This window comes from Argiope bruennichi, chromosome 10 (genome assembly GCF_947563725.1).
Source record: "Argiope bruennichi chromosome 10, qqArgBrue1.1, whole genome shotgun sequence".
NCBI lineage: Eukaryota > Metazoa > Arthropoda > Arachnida > Araneae > Araneidae > Argiope > Argiope bruennichi.
In genome coordinates, this window is record NC_079160.1 from 50,094,750 (window position 1) to 50,109,329 (window position 14,580).

Sequence of the window (14,580 nt, forward strand, 5' to 3'; positions counted from 1 at the left end):
GAAAACTCGACGAAGACTTGATAACCATATTGTAATGAATTCCAAAAGGTTTTCAGTGATATTTTTTATATGATAGATTAATTAAGTGAAAAAATGCTTAATATAAGAGTTACAAAAAAACTAAAATTGATTAAATATGTTTTTTGCTTCATTTTAGCTTAAAATTGAATATTTTATAAGCAACTAAGTAAAGTGATATGGGAAAACATATTTTTAGTATTTACATTACAATCTGAAAATGAATACTGTAGCATAATAAATGAAAATTTTCTAATCTGTTAGATTTCCAATACCTTTCAGAGTTCTAAGTTCTGAATCAAATTTTATTATTTTGCTTTTAAATCCTTGATAACTTAAATTACTTGATATTATGATGTTTATATTATTAAAATTATTAAGACTGCAAGCAATAGTAATTTTTTTAAGCACAAAAAAAGAATACATATATGTATTCATTTATGTTAAGATATGCATTTATATAAAAATTAATATCAGACCAACATCCAAACAAAAATGAAACTTCATAAACAAGTGATGTCGACATATGCATGTGAGTTATTTGTATTTTGTTATTTCTTTAAGCTTTACTAAAAGGAAGGAAGTATAAAAAACAGGTTACTCACACCACATCCAGTCCACTTTTTTCCTCAACAATAAATTAAAATTTTGGAGATAAGCTATGGTGAAGCACTAATCTACTGACCTTCTATTTGGCCAATAGTTCCAGCACATTGAAATTGAGAACATTTTTATAAATAATTTTAGATGATCCTTTAAAAAAATGCAACATCTTTCCAGGTCCAGAGAAACAAAAAGAACAATGGTAATGGTTAAATAACAAAACCAGGCTATTATTCTCCTAAAATTATCAATAAAATTAAGCTACAAGACTGAATTGAAGGTCAGTAGATTAGTGTTGCACCACAACTTTCAATCCATCCTTCAGAGGAAAAGTTGACAAGACACATTCAAGAAAACCTGATTTTTAGGTCTCATTCCCTTTAATACAGCAAGCAGAGAAATCAAAATGCATGTTCCCTGCATGCATATGCAGACTTAACTTCATTTTTGCTTGGATGCTGCGACAAAAACAGACACATATTATGAATACCATTAGCATCCATCTTTAATTAATATATATAAATAGTACAAACCTTTTTTAGCACTTCCAAAGCTGATGCATTTCTGAATAAAAGAGGATTTCACAGCACTCCTCTGGGGAGTATTCTGAGTAAGTATATGAAGATAACTATCCCTGAAAAGGAATTTCACGAATATATATCCTTACTTTTCAGGAGTAGTATAATATTTGCATGATATTATTAAAGCAGGATTTTTTTTTGGTTTACAAAAAATAAATATTTAAATAATATTTATATTTAGTGAAATAAAAAAGATGAAGAGAATGCAAATTTAAACTTTTCAGTAAATAAAAAAAAATAATAAAAAAAAAAAAAACATTTACATAAATCAGATTTAGATCTTCTCTAGTAAATTATTACAACAAATGCAAATATTATTTATTTTTACACATTTTTATTACATTGCTTTATGAAGAAGAAAAAAATAGAACGGACAAAAGGATTCTCCAGATACAAAACCTCACTTCTGTGGAAAATATGGAGGAAATTAACATCTGGTCAATTTGAGTCCATTTTGAAAGTGTGTTCATATGTAAAACAAAAACAAGCATTACATAAATCATATCTTCCTATGAAAATTAGCCTAAGATTGAAGCCTGCTAATAATCTGCATATTGCAATGTCTGAATAAGAAGTGAAATATAACTTTTTTTTTAATTATTACAAACAATAGTTGAAAGAATTTTACTGGTGTCAACAAAAATGTTTTATATATTCTGGTGGTTCAGTTAATTTTATAAGTATTAACGACAACTTATAATATTGAAGAGAGTAAAATTTAAAAAGATAGTTTTTTGCCTTTGATTAACTCAACATTTATATACTTTGGAAAATAGAAATGTTCAATTAGAAGCAATTTTTTAAAATTTTAATTAATTAAAAATTATGTTAGCATTTTTCCTAGACAAATTCCAAAAATATTATGTCACTAAAATTAATTTTCCTTCACTAAAAAAAAATTATTTTTTTCAATAATACAATTTTTTTTTGTTACATAATTTTTTTTTATTTTTAATTAATTTTCAAAAAAATATTTTAAGCATATTTTACAATGTAATTCATTATAGAGGTGAAATTCAATTCATTCATTATAGAAGTGAAATGTGGAACAGAATTTAGTATAAGGCATGCTTTTAATAAAACTTTTGAAATTTTGTTATACTTACAATTAAGATTTAATTTCAGAATCAAGCATTTCTGAAATTTTTCAAATGCACAAGTTTTTAAACACTACTAATCATTTAAGCAATATATTTGGATTTATAGATTTAGACAGAAAATTAGGGAAATACACAGCACAATAAATAAAGGCTTTTTAAAAAGAATGATTCATATGTCGTTAAATTTATTTTTTTAAAAATTATTTTTTTGATAAAGCCATTGAAACCAAGCTATATAAAATATTTAATTGAAATTAGTAGTCATTAATCCTAGTGAGCAAAGGTGTCTAGCTAAGTATGTATCAAAAGTATCTAGCTAAGGCTAAATATATCAAAATGCAGTTTGTTTATTGATTTTGCAGTATATTATAATTACTTTGCAATTCATTAAAGGGAAAAGTACAATACTTTTATCTAATATAAGTACTGTAATAAAATGCTGGGGGTATTTCACAGAACATTATAATTGTTTTCCAATTCATTAAAGGAAAAAATACAATATTTACATTTAATAAAATTGCTTATTTCAATGCAATGTAAGTTAATATACATTTTAAGAAATTCAAATTAAAACTAAATCCAACAAAAATTAGTGCTTTTAAAAAAATGCAAGAAATGTGGCATCCGATTTAGAAAATAATAAGTAGAGAATGCATATGTACACTTGATTAAAGAATTTTATTTTTTTTTATTAAAATTTAAAAGTAAATCAATTTACTGCATTTATAATTTATAGTTCATCTATATAGAAATAATTAGTCTGTAATTCTGTGCTGTTTTATTCTTCTCAATGAGCTTCATCTTTTTTAATTAATTCATTAAAAAAATCATAAAAATTTAAAAATGGAATTTAAAGATTGTGCAATTTACACTGATTATAAGTTAATGAAATTTGACCAATAAATTAATTTGTTTTCTAAGCTCTCAAGTTGACTTCCCCCCCCCCTTAGAACGGAATATCAACATAATCAACAACAGTGAAAATGGAAGATTTATTCCTTACCACTTTCAATGCTACCAACGAGATATCTCGTTTTTCAGATGCTTCTAATTACAGGTTTCTGTGGGCTAAAATGCTTCTTTTATACCAGTTTAGATAGACTGAACTTTTTGATACATATCTAAAGAATACCTTTATTTTTTTCATTTATTGTTTGTATGAAAAATGTCAACAGCTGAAAGAACTGATATTTGAAATGATATCTCGTCGGTAGCGTTAAAAGTGTTAAACTATGATTCACGACCCTAAATGAAATGCTTCAGTAAAATATTAGAGTTTCAAACATTCTAAAAACGCTTTTTGTTAGATTAAAGTTAGAGTTCCTCACTAATAGTAAAAAGAATTAAGAAAATAATCTTGATGATTATAACAGCAAAACATTGAAAAAATCAGTAAATGTAACTGATCTGATTTATAACAATACACTAATAAAATTATTTTCAGTAATGATCAGAATAATGATGCAAAAGAGAGAAAGAGAATTCTTAAACCAGATGGGCTAAAAAGTTTTATACTTCAAACTACAGCTTCTAAAATTTGAGTAATTTTTAAATTACAAGATGTTTTTCAAATAGTATTTTTCCACTTTTAAATAAAAAAACTATCACATTGATTTCGTAAACATAAATATAAGATATAATGTATTCGTTTCAAGATAAACGAAAGTTTTATGATGAAAGTAACAATATGCCCTTTTTGAGTGAAATGGCTATGCTTCAAAAATAACCTATTCCGATTTTGAATATAAATAGTTTTGTCATACTATGAAACATTTTCAGTTCATAAATAAACGAACATGTAAACTATAACTAAATAATTTTGGGGGAGCATTTGACAAAAAATTAAAAACTGACTCACATTTTACTCTACAGCAAAACTTCAAAAAACCAAATTTACAGAAATAAATAGTTGCAGGAGAATCATAAAAACCATAGAATTAGAATATTAGTCAGTAAAACATATTTGTGTTCAAAACTAAATAAGCCATGCCGAAGCTCATATGCGGTGAGAAAATTTGAAAGCAATACAAACAAACCGCGCGTACAGTACCCATGCAACTTAACTTTTATATTTAATCTTATAAAGAAAAAAATTATCATAAAGTTATGATCTAGTAAATATCACTCATAATTATAATAATATTACTATATTCATTTAGTATTTTGAGAGTATTTGAATTAAAAATAAATAACATTTGCATTAGTTTAAGATCAACTGAAATTTAGTTTTAGACTTATGTCAACTCAACTTAACTCGACCTTTTTCCCAAACAAGAACCACGGGGAAGAAATTGGTAAATGTAAATATTCGCACCTTAGAAACCATAATTCAAAAAGTTAAATCATGGCTCCATTTAGAAAGCAAAGAAAAGTAGAAGAAGAATTTTCGAGTGAATCTGATAGTAATTCAGAGGCTGAAGAAATGCAAACTGAACCAATTGTAAGAACCATATAATTTTTTAAAAATCAAAATTATATACTATAATTAAATATTGAGAATTTTAGTCATGAATATTTTGTTTTGAATTAAATATTAATTATACATTAAAGATTGGCTGTTAAATATATAAGACATATATCAAACACAACTTATGACTTCAAAATTAGAAGAAATAATGGTTAATTATTTGGTGTCGGCGCCACGTGCACTTTGAGGAGCACTAATAATAAACATTGCAAAACTAATTGTCATTCTATATCAGATTGAATCGTGTATAATTATTTTTTTAATTCATATTTGTATGAATTAATTTCAGTTATGGTTTTGTGTGTGTTTCATTACAAAAAATCTACATTTGTGCACATTTAAAGAAAATCCCTGTGATTTCAAAAATAGCACAAATTGTTCCAAAGTATCAAATCAATTAAGAAAATTAACTGTGTCAACTATGTATTAGCTTTTGTAAACAAGTAAGAACTAACCTCACAGTTATTAATAAATTCAATTAAGTATGATACTGAAACAGAATTAATATTTTAATTCAAATTTAGAGTACATATATATTAACCATATGCCAGCAGTTAATGGCTAAATATGGCATTCTAATAATTTCATTTGTAACTACTGTTCATCAATGGCATGCATTTAAGTGTATAAGTTTCGAATTTAGGATATTTTTTCTGTTTAATGAAACTCTATATTAAAAGCCAGTGAAATTTTAGTAATGAATGTTGAGATAAACAAAAAATGTCAACATTCAAACATGACAGGGATCGGGGCCTTTCTTGTGAGAAAAATACCCAGATTATAAGAATTTTAACTCCTTTATATTTGATGATAGTACTTTTAAATACTTCTCATTGAAGATTTAAATTATGATGCTTATCTCAGTGTCCTAAAAATTATGAGTTGAAAATTATAGTTCTTCATTTGACTTTATTATAAATTATGCATTTTTATCATCTGTTAAAGTACACTTCAAAAATTGATCTTTTCAGATTTGTGAGAACATACTGTAATAAATTTGAGAGATTTAACTTCTATCTCATGTTAAACCCAAATCATAATCATACTTTTGTATTTGATGGATTCAAGTGCATGGTTTCAATGTATGCTGCAGTGCTAGTATAACCCTCCAGTTGCTTATCCTGTGGGTTGGCAATCAGTCCATTTTCTATTGCATCCCGCATTTGAGAGTGTTTATTTTTACAATTGTAGATTTTTATTATATCATATTATTATAGTGTAACATATGGTAACAGTTCACTTCCTTTGAAAAATATGTAAACTTATTTGCAAACATTGCATCTAAATAGTGATTTTAAAAAATTACGTAGTCAGAGGGTTAATTCTGGTACCAAAAAAAAAAAGAAAAATCAACATATCTAGCTCCTTAGAAATCTTGTTTTTTTTTAACATTGGACTCATTCACAATCTTTATCTTCCATAACTTTTTTGTTAATAAATAATTAATATAATGCTTTCTGAAGCCTACCTTGACTACAACACTTCTTTAAACTAAAAGATCATAGATGTTAATGTGTATAATTGCATAGTCCTTTATGATCTTTATATTTTGTCCTTTCCAGAGTCAGTGAATAAAAATGTTGTGTAACTGTCTTTTTTTTTTTTTTTTTTTTTTATTCCTTATTTAGAAGAACTTAAATTTTATTCAATTTCATATTCTTTTTCTTGCTATGCATCTGCTGGTGAATTACATAGTAAATTTGTTATTAATTACAATTAAACAGATGCAGTTTCATATTTTAAAAAAAATAAAGTTATTTTTGACTATCCTTGTTTGTTTAACATCCAATAAAAAGTAGGTAGTAGAATTTATTATAAATAAAATGTGGGTTTATATCTTTCTTATCCCTAAGAAAAGTATCCAAAACAGTAATGCTGACTAATAAATACAAAATATTTCATTGCTAAGATGTATTTTTAAGATGTTATGTTGTATTTTTAATGTTGATAATATACGAAGCTATAATTATTTTAGGAAACAATTCAAGTAGATTTTGATGTCAAAGTTCCGGAGCCATCAGATTTTCATGGAATCAAGAACCTTTTACATCAGGTATATTTCTTACTAAAGCATATTTATAATTAAGAAAAATTATATTTTGTTACCCCTTATCCTGGTATTTTAGCTGTATCAACCCCCCCCCCCTAAATTTAACTTAATTGCATTCAGTTTAAATTTTCAATTATTATTTTTTTAAATTTATTTCTGATAAATAAAAAGATTGTACTTTATTTTGTTTTCTTTTAATTGCCCTGCACTGTTTCAATATTCATTTATATGCACCTTTGTTACTGCTAATACATTTCATACAAAATATATATTTTGAAAATTAATGATGCATTTTCAATAATTTGACTGCTATAAATATGTGAAAAAAAAGCACCAGATGCAAAAATCTTCAAAAGAAAAAAGGAAGAAAGAAAAAATTCAGCTTCCCATTTAATGTTTCTGCATGTGGAGTTCTTTAAACATTTCTACAGCTTCTAGTTACAGAAAAATTGCATTTAGCCAATAAATATGTTTGGTGACAACTGTGTTTAAATTTAAACTAATAAAAATGTAGATAAACGTTTCTACAATACATCATTTTTCATTAACATATAAACATATCTCATTAATACTGATCTTATATTGTTGGCTGACAAATGCTATAAATATATCTTTCAAATTAAAACCAAACTTAACCTTCCTGGGATCCAAATATGTTGTTCTTATAACTAATTGCTTATAAAAAAATTAGATTTGAAAATGAATAAAAAATATTTTTATAAAATGAAAAGGAATTTTAATAAAATGCACAACAAAATGTATATCAAATAGCTTTATTTTTTAATCATGAAAAAGTTAGTCCAGTTAAAATCTATATTTGAAAGTGTATCTCTTATAGTTGACTACATATAAATATTACCAGTAAATGAAGTTTCTATATTACTTTGAGTTCACAGAGTTAGTAAATACACTATACGGAATATAAGTTGTGAGACTTTCATAAATTTATTTATTTTCATTAATAGCATTGTTTCCGAATTACAGGATCGCCATTAAGTAATTTCGCGACTTTGAAGGATTGTTTTGTTTATCACTCATAATGCTCCATCATTATTTCTCAAATATAATTTAAAATATGATGAAAATAGGATAGTAGCATTAATATATCATCTTTTTTTGTGACAAGATGTAGTTCATCAAAGTTGATTAGCATGGCTAAATTAATCTTAATAATACTTTGTCTTCAGCAAGTATTTCAATATTATTGACATTTTATCAGCCAGTTTTGATGAAATACATTTTATCAAAACAAGGAAAAAGAAAGAATATGAGTTTTGATATTTGAATATTTTAGAAATAAATATTTCTGCTATCAAAATTTTTTAAGTTGAGAAATTGTTAGTTTAACTTTTAGTAATTCATGATTTCTAACAGAAATGCATGACTATATGGGATCACATAGTGATCTCAAAAGAATCACTGAATGATTCTTGGGAATTAATTTTCCTTTTTTCATGTAAATGTTTAAAACCATTTTAATCATATATAAGAATTATATATTTTTTTTCCAGCTTTTTCTCAAAGCACACATCAACACTTCAGAACTTACTGACTTGCTTATACAGCAGAGGAAGATTACAGGTGTTATTAAGGTACCTGTTTTTTATTGCTTGCCACAAATTGGGTTTAATTTTAACTTATATCCCATACTTTTACCATTATCAATATTTTTAATTGTATTTTACTTATTACCTAAATATGCAATGTATGTAATGTATGTGCTCTACCATTTTATATAGGTTGAATATTTATAAATAAATTAGTTAAATTATTTATTCAATTTTTTAAAGTAATGAATTTATTTGAAATTATTACTCATTTAAATCTGCCTCTTATCTGCTCAGTGCTCTCACTGTATGTTTTGTTAAACAAGTATTTAGCTTCTTTTTCCCCCTTCAGCAAGCAGTTGATGATGACATGGAAGCTGATGCCGATGATGAAGAGGATTTGGATGTAAACTTTGGTGTATTTTCAGTTGTTAATCTTACAGAAAAAAATGTAAATACTTATACTTATTCTCTACTTATTTCTAATGTATCATTAGATTGATGAATCAATGAGGTTTAATCAATTCAATTTGCATTGAAAAATTAGTTAAGAATAAATTTTAACAATTTTTTTATATGTATACTTTCCAAGATTCAAATCTTAAACAAAATTGGAAATATACTGTTTATAAATACTTTTTTAAAATTTTGTGTGATATAATTTTGAGGTTTATGGAAGTTTCTTCAAAATAATATCTTTGTATGTTAAATTCGTATTTGGTAAATTTCTTATAATATCAAAACAAATGACTGTTGAAGCTGATAGTTTCTTTCTTTATAAATATGTCAGATTAAAACTTATCAAATACCAGTTATTTTTTACTTTTACACTTAATCTATTTAATGCATCAATAAAATATTCAAATTAATACTACTATAAATACAATTTTAGTTTATATCTTGAGAAAAAATAGTCCTTATGTTAACTATCAAATAAGCCTGCATAAATGTTACAAATTACATTCTAATTGAATTTAATTATTTTTAAAGCAAACTTAGTACTTTTACCCATGCACAAGAAACGTATAAAAAAAGAATAATTTTCATAGTCATTTTTTTTGTCTAATTTTAGTAAAGTCATTCTTTTAAATCAGTGACAATTTCTATTTATACATAAAAAAAAAAATGGATACTTTATTATTATCAAACAAAATAACTGGTAAAGAATAAAGCCTGAATGGAAATGGCAGGAATTAAAAAAAGAAATGTTTATTTTTATTCACATTACGCTTTTCATGTTTTGATCTGTAAAGTTGCTTCCTCGATTCACTCGAAAAGCATTTTGGTTACTATTAATAAAAAAATATCAAAAATTGCTATTGAAAAACACTTTATTTTGTAACTTTTCTTTTTCAGAATTTGAACAGCATAAATGAAATTAAAACATATCTTTTGAGTCACTGTAAAAAAGCTGCTTCTGATGAAGATTTCCAAACGTTTCAAAGAATTTTAGATGATAAAAAAAAGCATGTTGGCTTAATCATCAGTGAACGTATGGTTAATATTCCTCCTAAAATTGCAGTACCCTTATATTCAGGACTGAGGTAAAAATGTTATTTGAAATTTTGTCTCGTCTATAATTATAAAATTTCTTAATTTTAAAATCTGGTATTCTGATAAAATATGATATCTTAGATCTTGCTAAATACATGTTTAACTTTTTCTCTTTTACTATCCCAAACATCTTATAATAATTGTAGAAAATCAAAATAAGCAAGTGGATAATATTAATTAATGATAAACAAATGATATATGAGGAATTCTAATAAGATCTTTCAAGTTGTGCTGGTCTTCTAAATTACTAATATTGAAGAATCTGTCAAAAGAATATGCTGTTAGTTTTTAAATTGGCATCCATAATATCAAACCCTTCTCATTATTAAATTTCTAAAATATTTTAGAAATGTGAATGCATTGCAAGAGAATAGTACAGAAGAATTGAAATATTTCAACTTATTAATAACACAAATAAGATTTTTTTTATACAGTAACAATTATTGTTATCATTTATCTCATTTTTAAATATCAGGTTTGTAAATATGACTCAAATCAGTTTTAATAAATGAAAAAAAAAATTAGGAAAGTTGTATTTGAAAGCTTTAACAGCAATCTTTAGAAATTAGTGTATGACCTCTGATTAGTATATAAAATATATATTATTTTTGCTTCAGCATATTGAGTTTTGTGCCTAACAAAGAGCACTTCAAAAGGTTATGTTACATTATTTCACTGCTGGAAAAAAAAAAAAAACTTTAGTAGTTAGCATGCTCCATTGAATGCAACTTGCAATGAGTGATTTCATCAGTTTAAAAATAAAGATTTTAATACACAACAAAAAAAGTATGGTAAACAATCGAAAAAATCCGAATGCAAATTTGGAAGCATTGTTTGATGAAACTATTAACAGTGAATGATACAAGCAAGATATCAATTTGAAAAAGTGAGAATTCCAAATAGGGAGAAAGATAGAAAAAAAAAAATTGCTTTCCAGTATGACAAAGCTCATCTACATATTATCAGATCCTTAAAAGAAACTTAAGAATAATTTTGCTTGGATATGTTGCCTCATTATCCATATTCATCAGATGTTCTCCTTCCCGCTACTATTTGTTTAACTTCATGCAACGTGCCATTTCTGGAGAATAGATGAATTCTCTAGAACATATCAAAAATTTAGATGCAATTTAGTTAACATTTTTTTTTTCTTCCTAGAATTTATTTCTTGTTTCAGTGTTGTAAGGTTGATTTTTTTTTTTGGGGGGGGGGGGGGGGTATTTTGAAAAAAATTGATCTTTCGATAAATCCCTTCTCTTTTTACTTCAAAAAGTATGAAATCATATTTATACATCTAATAAATTAAATTTAGTGAAAAACACAATAAAGAACCTAATAATAATTAATAACTACTTAAAATTAATGTGTATCAAAATTAAAAATTCACAGACAGTGTTTATTTTCTAGTTATGACATGGCAAAGGCAAAATCCAAAGGAGAGGCCTTCGATTTTGAATATTTTATTCTCATTTGCAAAATTGTTGTCTTCAAAGAAGGTAAACCACAAGAAAGTGTAATGTATGCAAATGGGGAAGAAGAACTCATTGCCGAGGTTTGTTTTATTTTTAATATTTATTCCCCATAAGGGGTGAGGGATAAAATTTAACATGAATTTCTCCAAAATAAATTTTAAATTTTCTCTTCAGGTGGCTACCTTACGTTTTGACTTCTCCGTTTCTGCAGAGTTAGATTCTGGCTTAGCTGGTGGATGGACTGATGAAAGCAGTGAAGGGCACAGAAAACGAAGAGTGCTAGTATTCCCTGCATCACAATGGGATACAATGTATAATAAACTGGCACAAGAGATTGGAACCTAACTTAGTATAAATAAAATTATCATCAATAATAAGTTGTTTTTCATTGTAAATAGCAGCATACATGAAGAAATTCTACTTCAAAATAGACTTAGAGCAACCAAACAATGGCATTTATTATTTCTGGGACATAATACTTTTCATTGTTTTAATAACTTGAAATGTGCAGAAATATCAAATAATATAGCATTACTATATAATTAAAAAGTAAATTTTAAAAATAAATCAAGCTTGAAATTATAAGTGAGGCTCTGCCATTTTAACTAAAAATAATCTGTTCATGCAAGTTTTACATTCCAAAGTATATTTGTGAGAAATTTGGTAGCTGTAAGTCAAACAGTAGAGAAAACAGACTGATTAAGAATCTAATGCTTTTCATTATTTAGAACCTTGGTGTGCATTATTCTTATCAAATAACATAGTATTATAAGTCTAGCATGTTAAACTAAATTGATTGTTCAGGCAGGGTTTTAATTCATTCATTTCCATGTAGGATTATGTTTCTACAATTCAAAGAGTACCATATCCTACAAATGAATCGTTATAGTAAACAAATATTAAATCCTCTAGTGTTGAGTTATTTTATATCGCTACTGATTCAATATTTTTCCATTGAATTCCTATTTTTATAAAATGCTACAGCACAAGATCAAATAAATTGTCTAATAGCAACAGAGGCACTGTTTCCACTTCTCATAAGATTTAGAGAAACGGTTGGAAGCTCTTGCCACAAATATCTAGGGAAAAATGAAAATACATAGTTAGACAAATTATTTTATTTCATAAATTGCAGCTAATATTTATTGTTATATATATTTAAAAATAACTTCATGAAATTTGAATTCTCTCCCAATTTGAAAGAATGCTTAACTAAAGTTTTATTCTTCACTTGCCATGTCACATATAAGATTATTCAAAAATAAACGAAAAATTCTTTATTAGGAATAATCAAAAATATAGTTCAAAGCAATTATAGAACAATAAAAATAAATTATAACTGCACAATAATGTTACTTAGCAAAATTGTAAATGGTTCAAAATGCAAAGAAACAATTAGTAAGTCAAAGTGAATATAAATTTTGCCCAAATTCCATCGTGCAGTAGTTAAACTTTGATACCAAGAGATATAAAATTATATCTAGATATGGGGGGGGGACCTATGTCCTCTGTCAGTATAAAATATGAGTGAGTGTTATTCTATTTGTATGCAATTTTGCTGGACTTAACATATTAGACCCAAAGTATCAAAAAAAAATTATTTTAATTTATATATAATTACTAAAAAAATATCAAATCACAAAAAATTCAAATTGCCAATCTGGTTTTAAAAGCATGCAAGTTGAAAAATGGAAATTTTTAGGAGATACTATTAACTATTTAAAATATCCACATGGACTGGCTTATGAGATAAGTTATCAAGTAAGATATTTTTAGCACATTGACTGCTGCATTTTATTTCTCACAATGTAATTCATACGGCGTCACCACTGACCCCACAGTAGTCAACATGTTAAAGTAATATTACTAGATTTTTCTTATTTTAGAATCCAAGTAAGTCAATTTTCATACAAATTTGAAATCAAGTCAATGAAATACTTATTTTTTTTTTAAATATGATTTTATAAACAGTTTTTATTTATCTGAGATATATTATCAAAATGTGACACTGAGACAGATAAATATACACAGCAAAACAAGAACATACAGTTTATTGTGATTCCATATAATACACAAAATGTTCCCATATCGGTTTTCACGAATCCAAAATAGATGGTGTGGTGTAATATACAAAAGGAAATTTTTATGACAGCTACGAATCTTTCAAATGTTTATGGAAATGAGTATCAATAAAAAACATTTATGAACAATTTAAAGTTAAAATCCTTCTTGATATTGACGGCTTTGCATCTTGTTAGCAAGGAATTCCAGTTGTCGTTTGGCTTCACAGGATGGAAAATTACTGATGTCATAATAAGATGTTGCAATTTTGAGTAGCCTGCAATAAAAAAGAAATTCAATTAACAAATTATTTTGTTAAATAAAAAATTAAAATTTCCAAAAATGCATTTTTAATACATGGACGTAACAAAAATATCTGAAATATTTCTCCAATTCTCTTTGATAAAACCAGAAACAAGGAAAATGTTGTATTACTTACTACTTATATATTTTTTAACCGCTTTTACAGAATTACTTTAACAAAAGCCTGATTGTGAAATTATTTTTCAAAGTATCCCAATTCTGAAATGGAGCTAGTTTTACATTATTTACAAACAAAGCTTCATTAACCTTTAAGCTTCGGGAGCCTAAACTCAGTAAAGTTACTTTGAATATGAGTATTCATTGAGAAAAACTAGAAGATGCTTTCCCCTTCTTTTAAAGGCGATTGTTGGAAATAGCCTTTCTGATTTCGACCACCCGTAGTGGTAACAGGTCATCTGTCTTCTCCGTCGTAACCAGGTTGTTTTTTTTGCAGTTTTGCCACGTCTGAACCGTGAAAAAGCTTTTTATCGCAGTTTTATTTTATTATTTTTTTATGAAACATTAGTTTACTAATTCTGTAGGAGAAAGTATTGAATTAAATATTATGACATTAAATAAATTGTAAATAGTATAACTGCTGTATTGTTATTTAGCACTTTAAACAAAATATTGTCAATTTTTCGATCATATTTGTAATTAAATAAATTTCTCGAGCATTACTGAAGCTGTAAATTTAATTCTTATAAAGCTTGAACACATCATTGTGAATTTCATTTTGTTATTCTTCTAACTCATCAATTTTTATAAAATGTGACAATTTATATATCATGCATAAAAATCCTAATTGTTTAGATTTTCTTTTT

General features: G+C 26.0%; 3 protein-coding genes across 4 annotated transcripts in view; 1 reads left to right on the top strand and 2 right to left on the bottom strand.

The window, feature by feature from the left end:
* The window catches only part of LOC129987950 (nuclear pore complex protein Nup107-like), a 38,727-nt gene extending 34,406 nt beyond the window's left edge, over positions 1-4,321 (bottom strand). Inside the window, exons 1-2 of the mRNA XM_056095970.1 lie at positions 4,161-4,321; positions 1,155-1,255 (exon numbers count right to left, since the gene is read on the bottom strand). Of these exons, the coding sequence (XP_055951945.1) occupies positions 1,155-1,255; positions 4,161-4,162 (103 nt within the window). The 5' untranslated portion in view covers positions 4,163-4,321. The remainder of the gene's footprint in view (positions 1-1,154; positions 1,256-4,160) is intronic.
* Positions 4,322-4,548: 227 nt separating this feature from the next.
* LOC129987955 (protein BCCIP homolog) lies at positions 4,549-11,769 on the top strand. Its single transcript, XM_056095978.1, has 7 exons — positions 4,549-4,742; positions 6,745-6,822; positions 8,331-8,411; positions 8,719-8,817; positions 9,723-9,910; positions 11,328-11,472; positions 11,567-11,769. The coding sequence occupies exons 1-7, from the start codon at positions 4,647-4,649 to the stop codon at positions 11,735-11,737; spliced, it is 858 nt and encodes a 285-aa protein (XP_055951953.1). The 5' UTR covers positions 4,549-4,646; the 3' UTR covers positions 11,738-11,769.
* A 1,655-nt stretch (positions 11,770-13,424) lies between these two features.
* The window catches only part of LOC129987951 (putative pre-mRNA-splicing factor ATP-dependent RNA helicase PRP1), a 33,778-nt gene continuing 32,622 nt past the window's right edge, over positions 13,425-14,580 (bottom strand). For both annotated transcript variants that reach the window (XM_056095972.1, XM_056095971.1), the window contains one exon: positions 13,425-13,730. In XM_056095972.1, the coding sequence (XP_055951947.1) occupies positions 13,610-13,730 (121 nt within the window). In that variant the 3' untranslated portion in view covers positions 13,425-13,609. The remainder of the gene's footprint in view (positions 13,731-14,580) is intronic.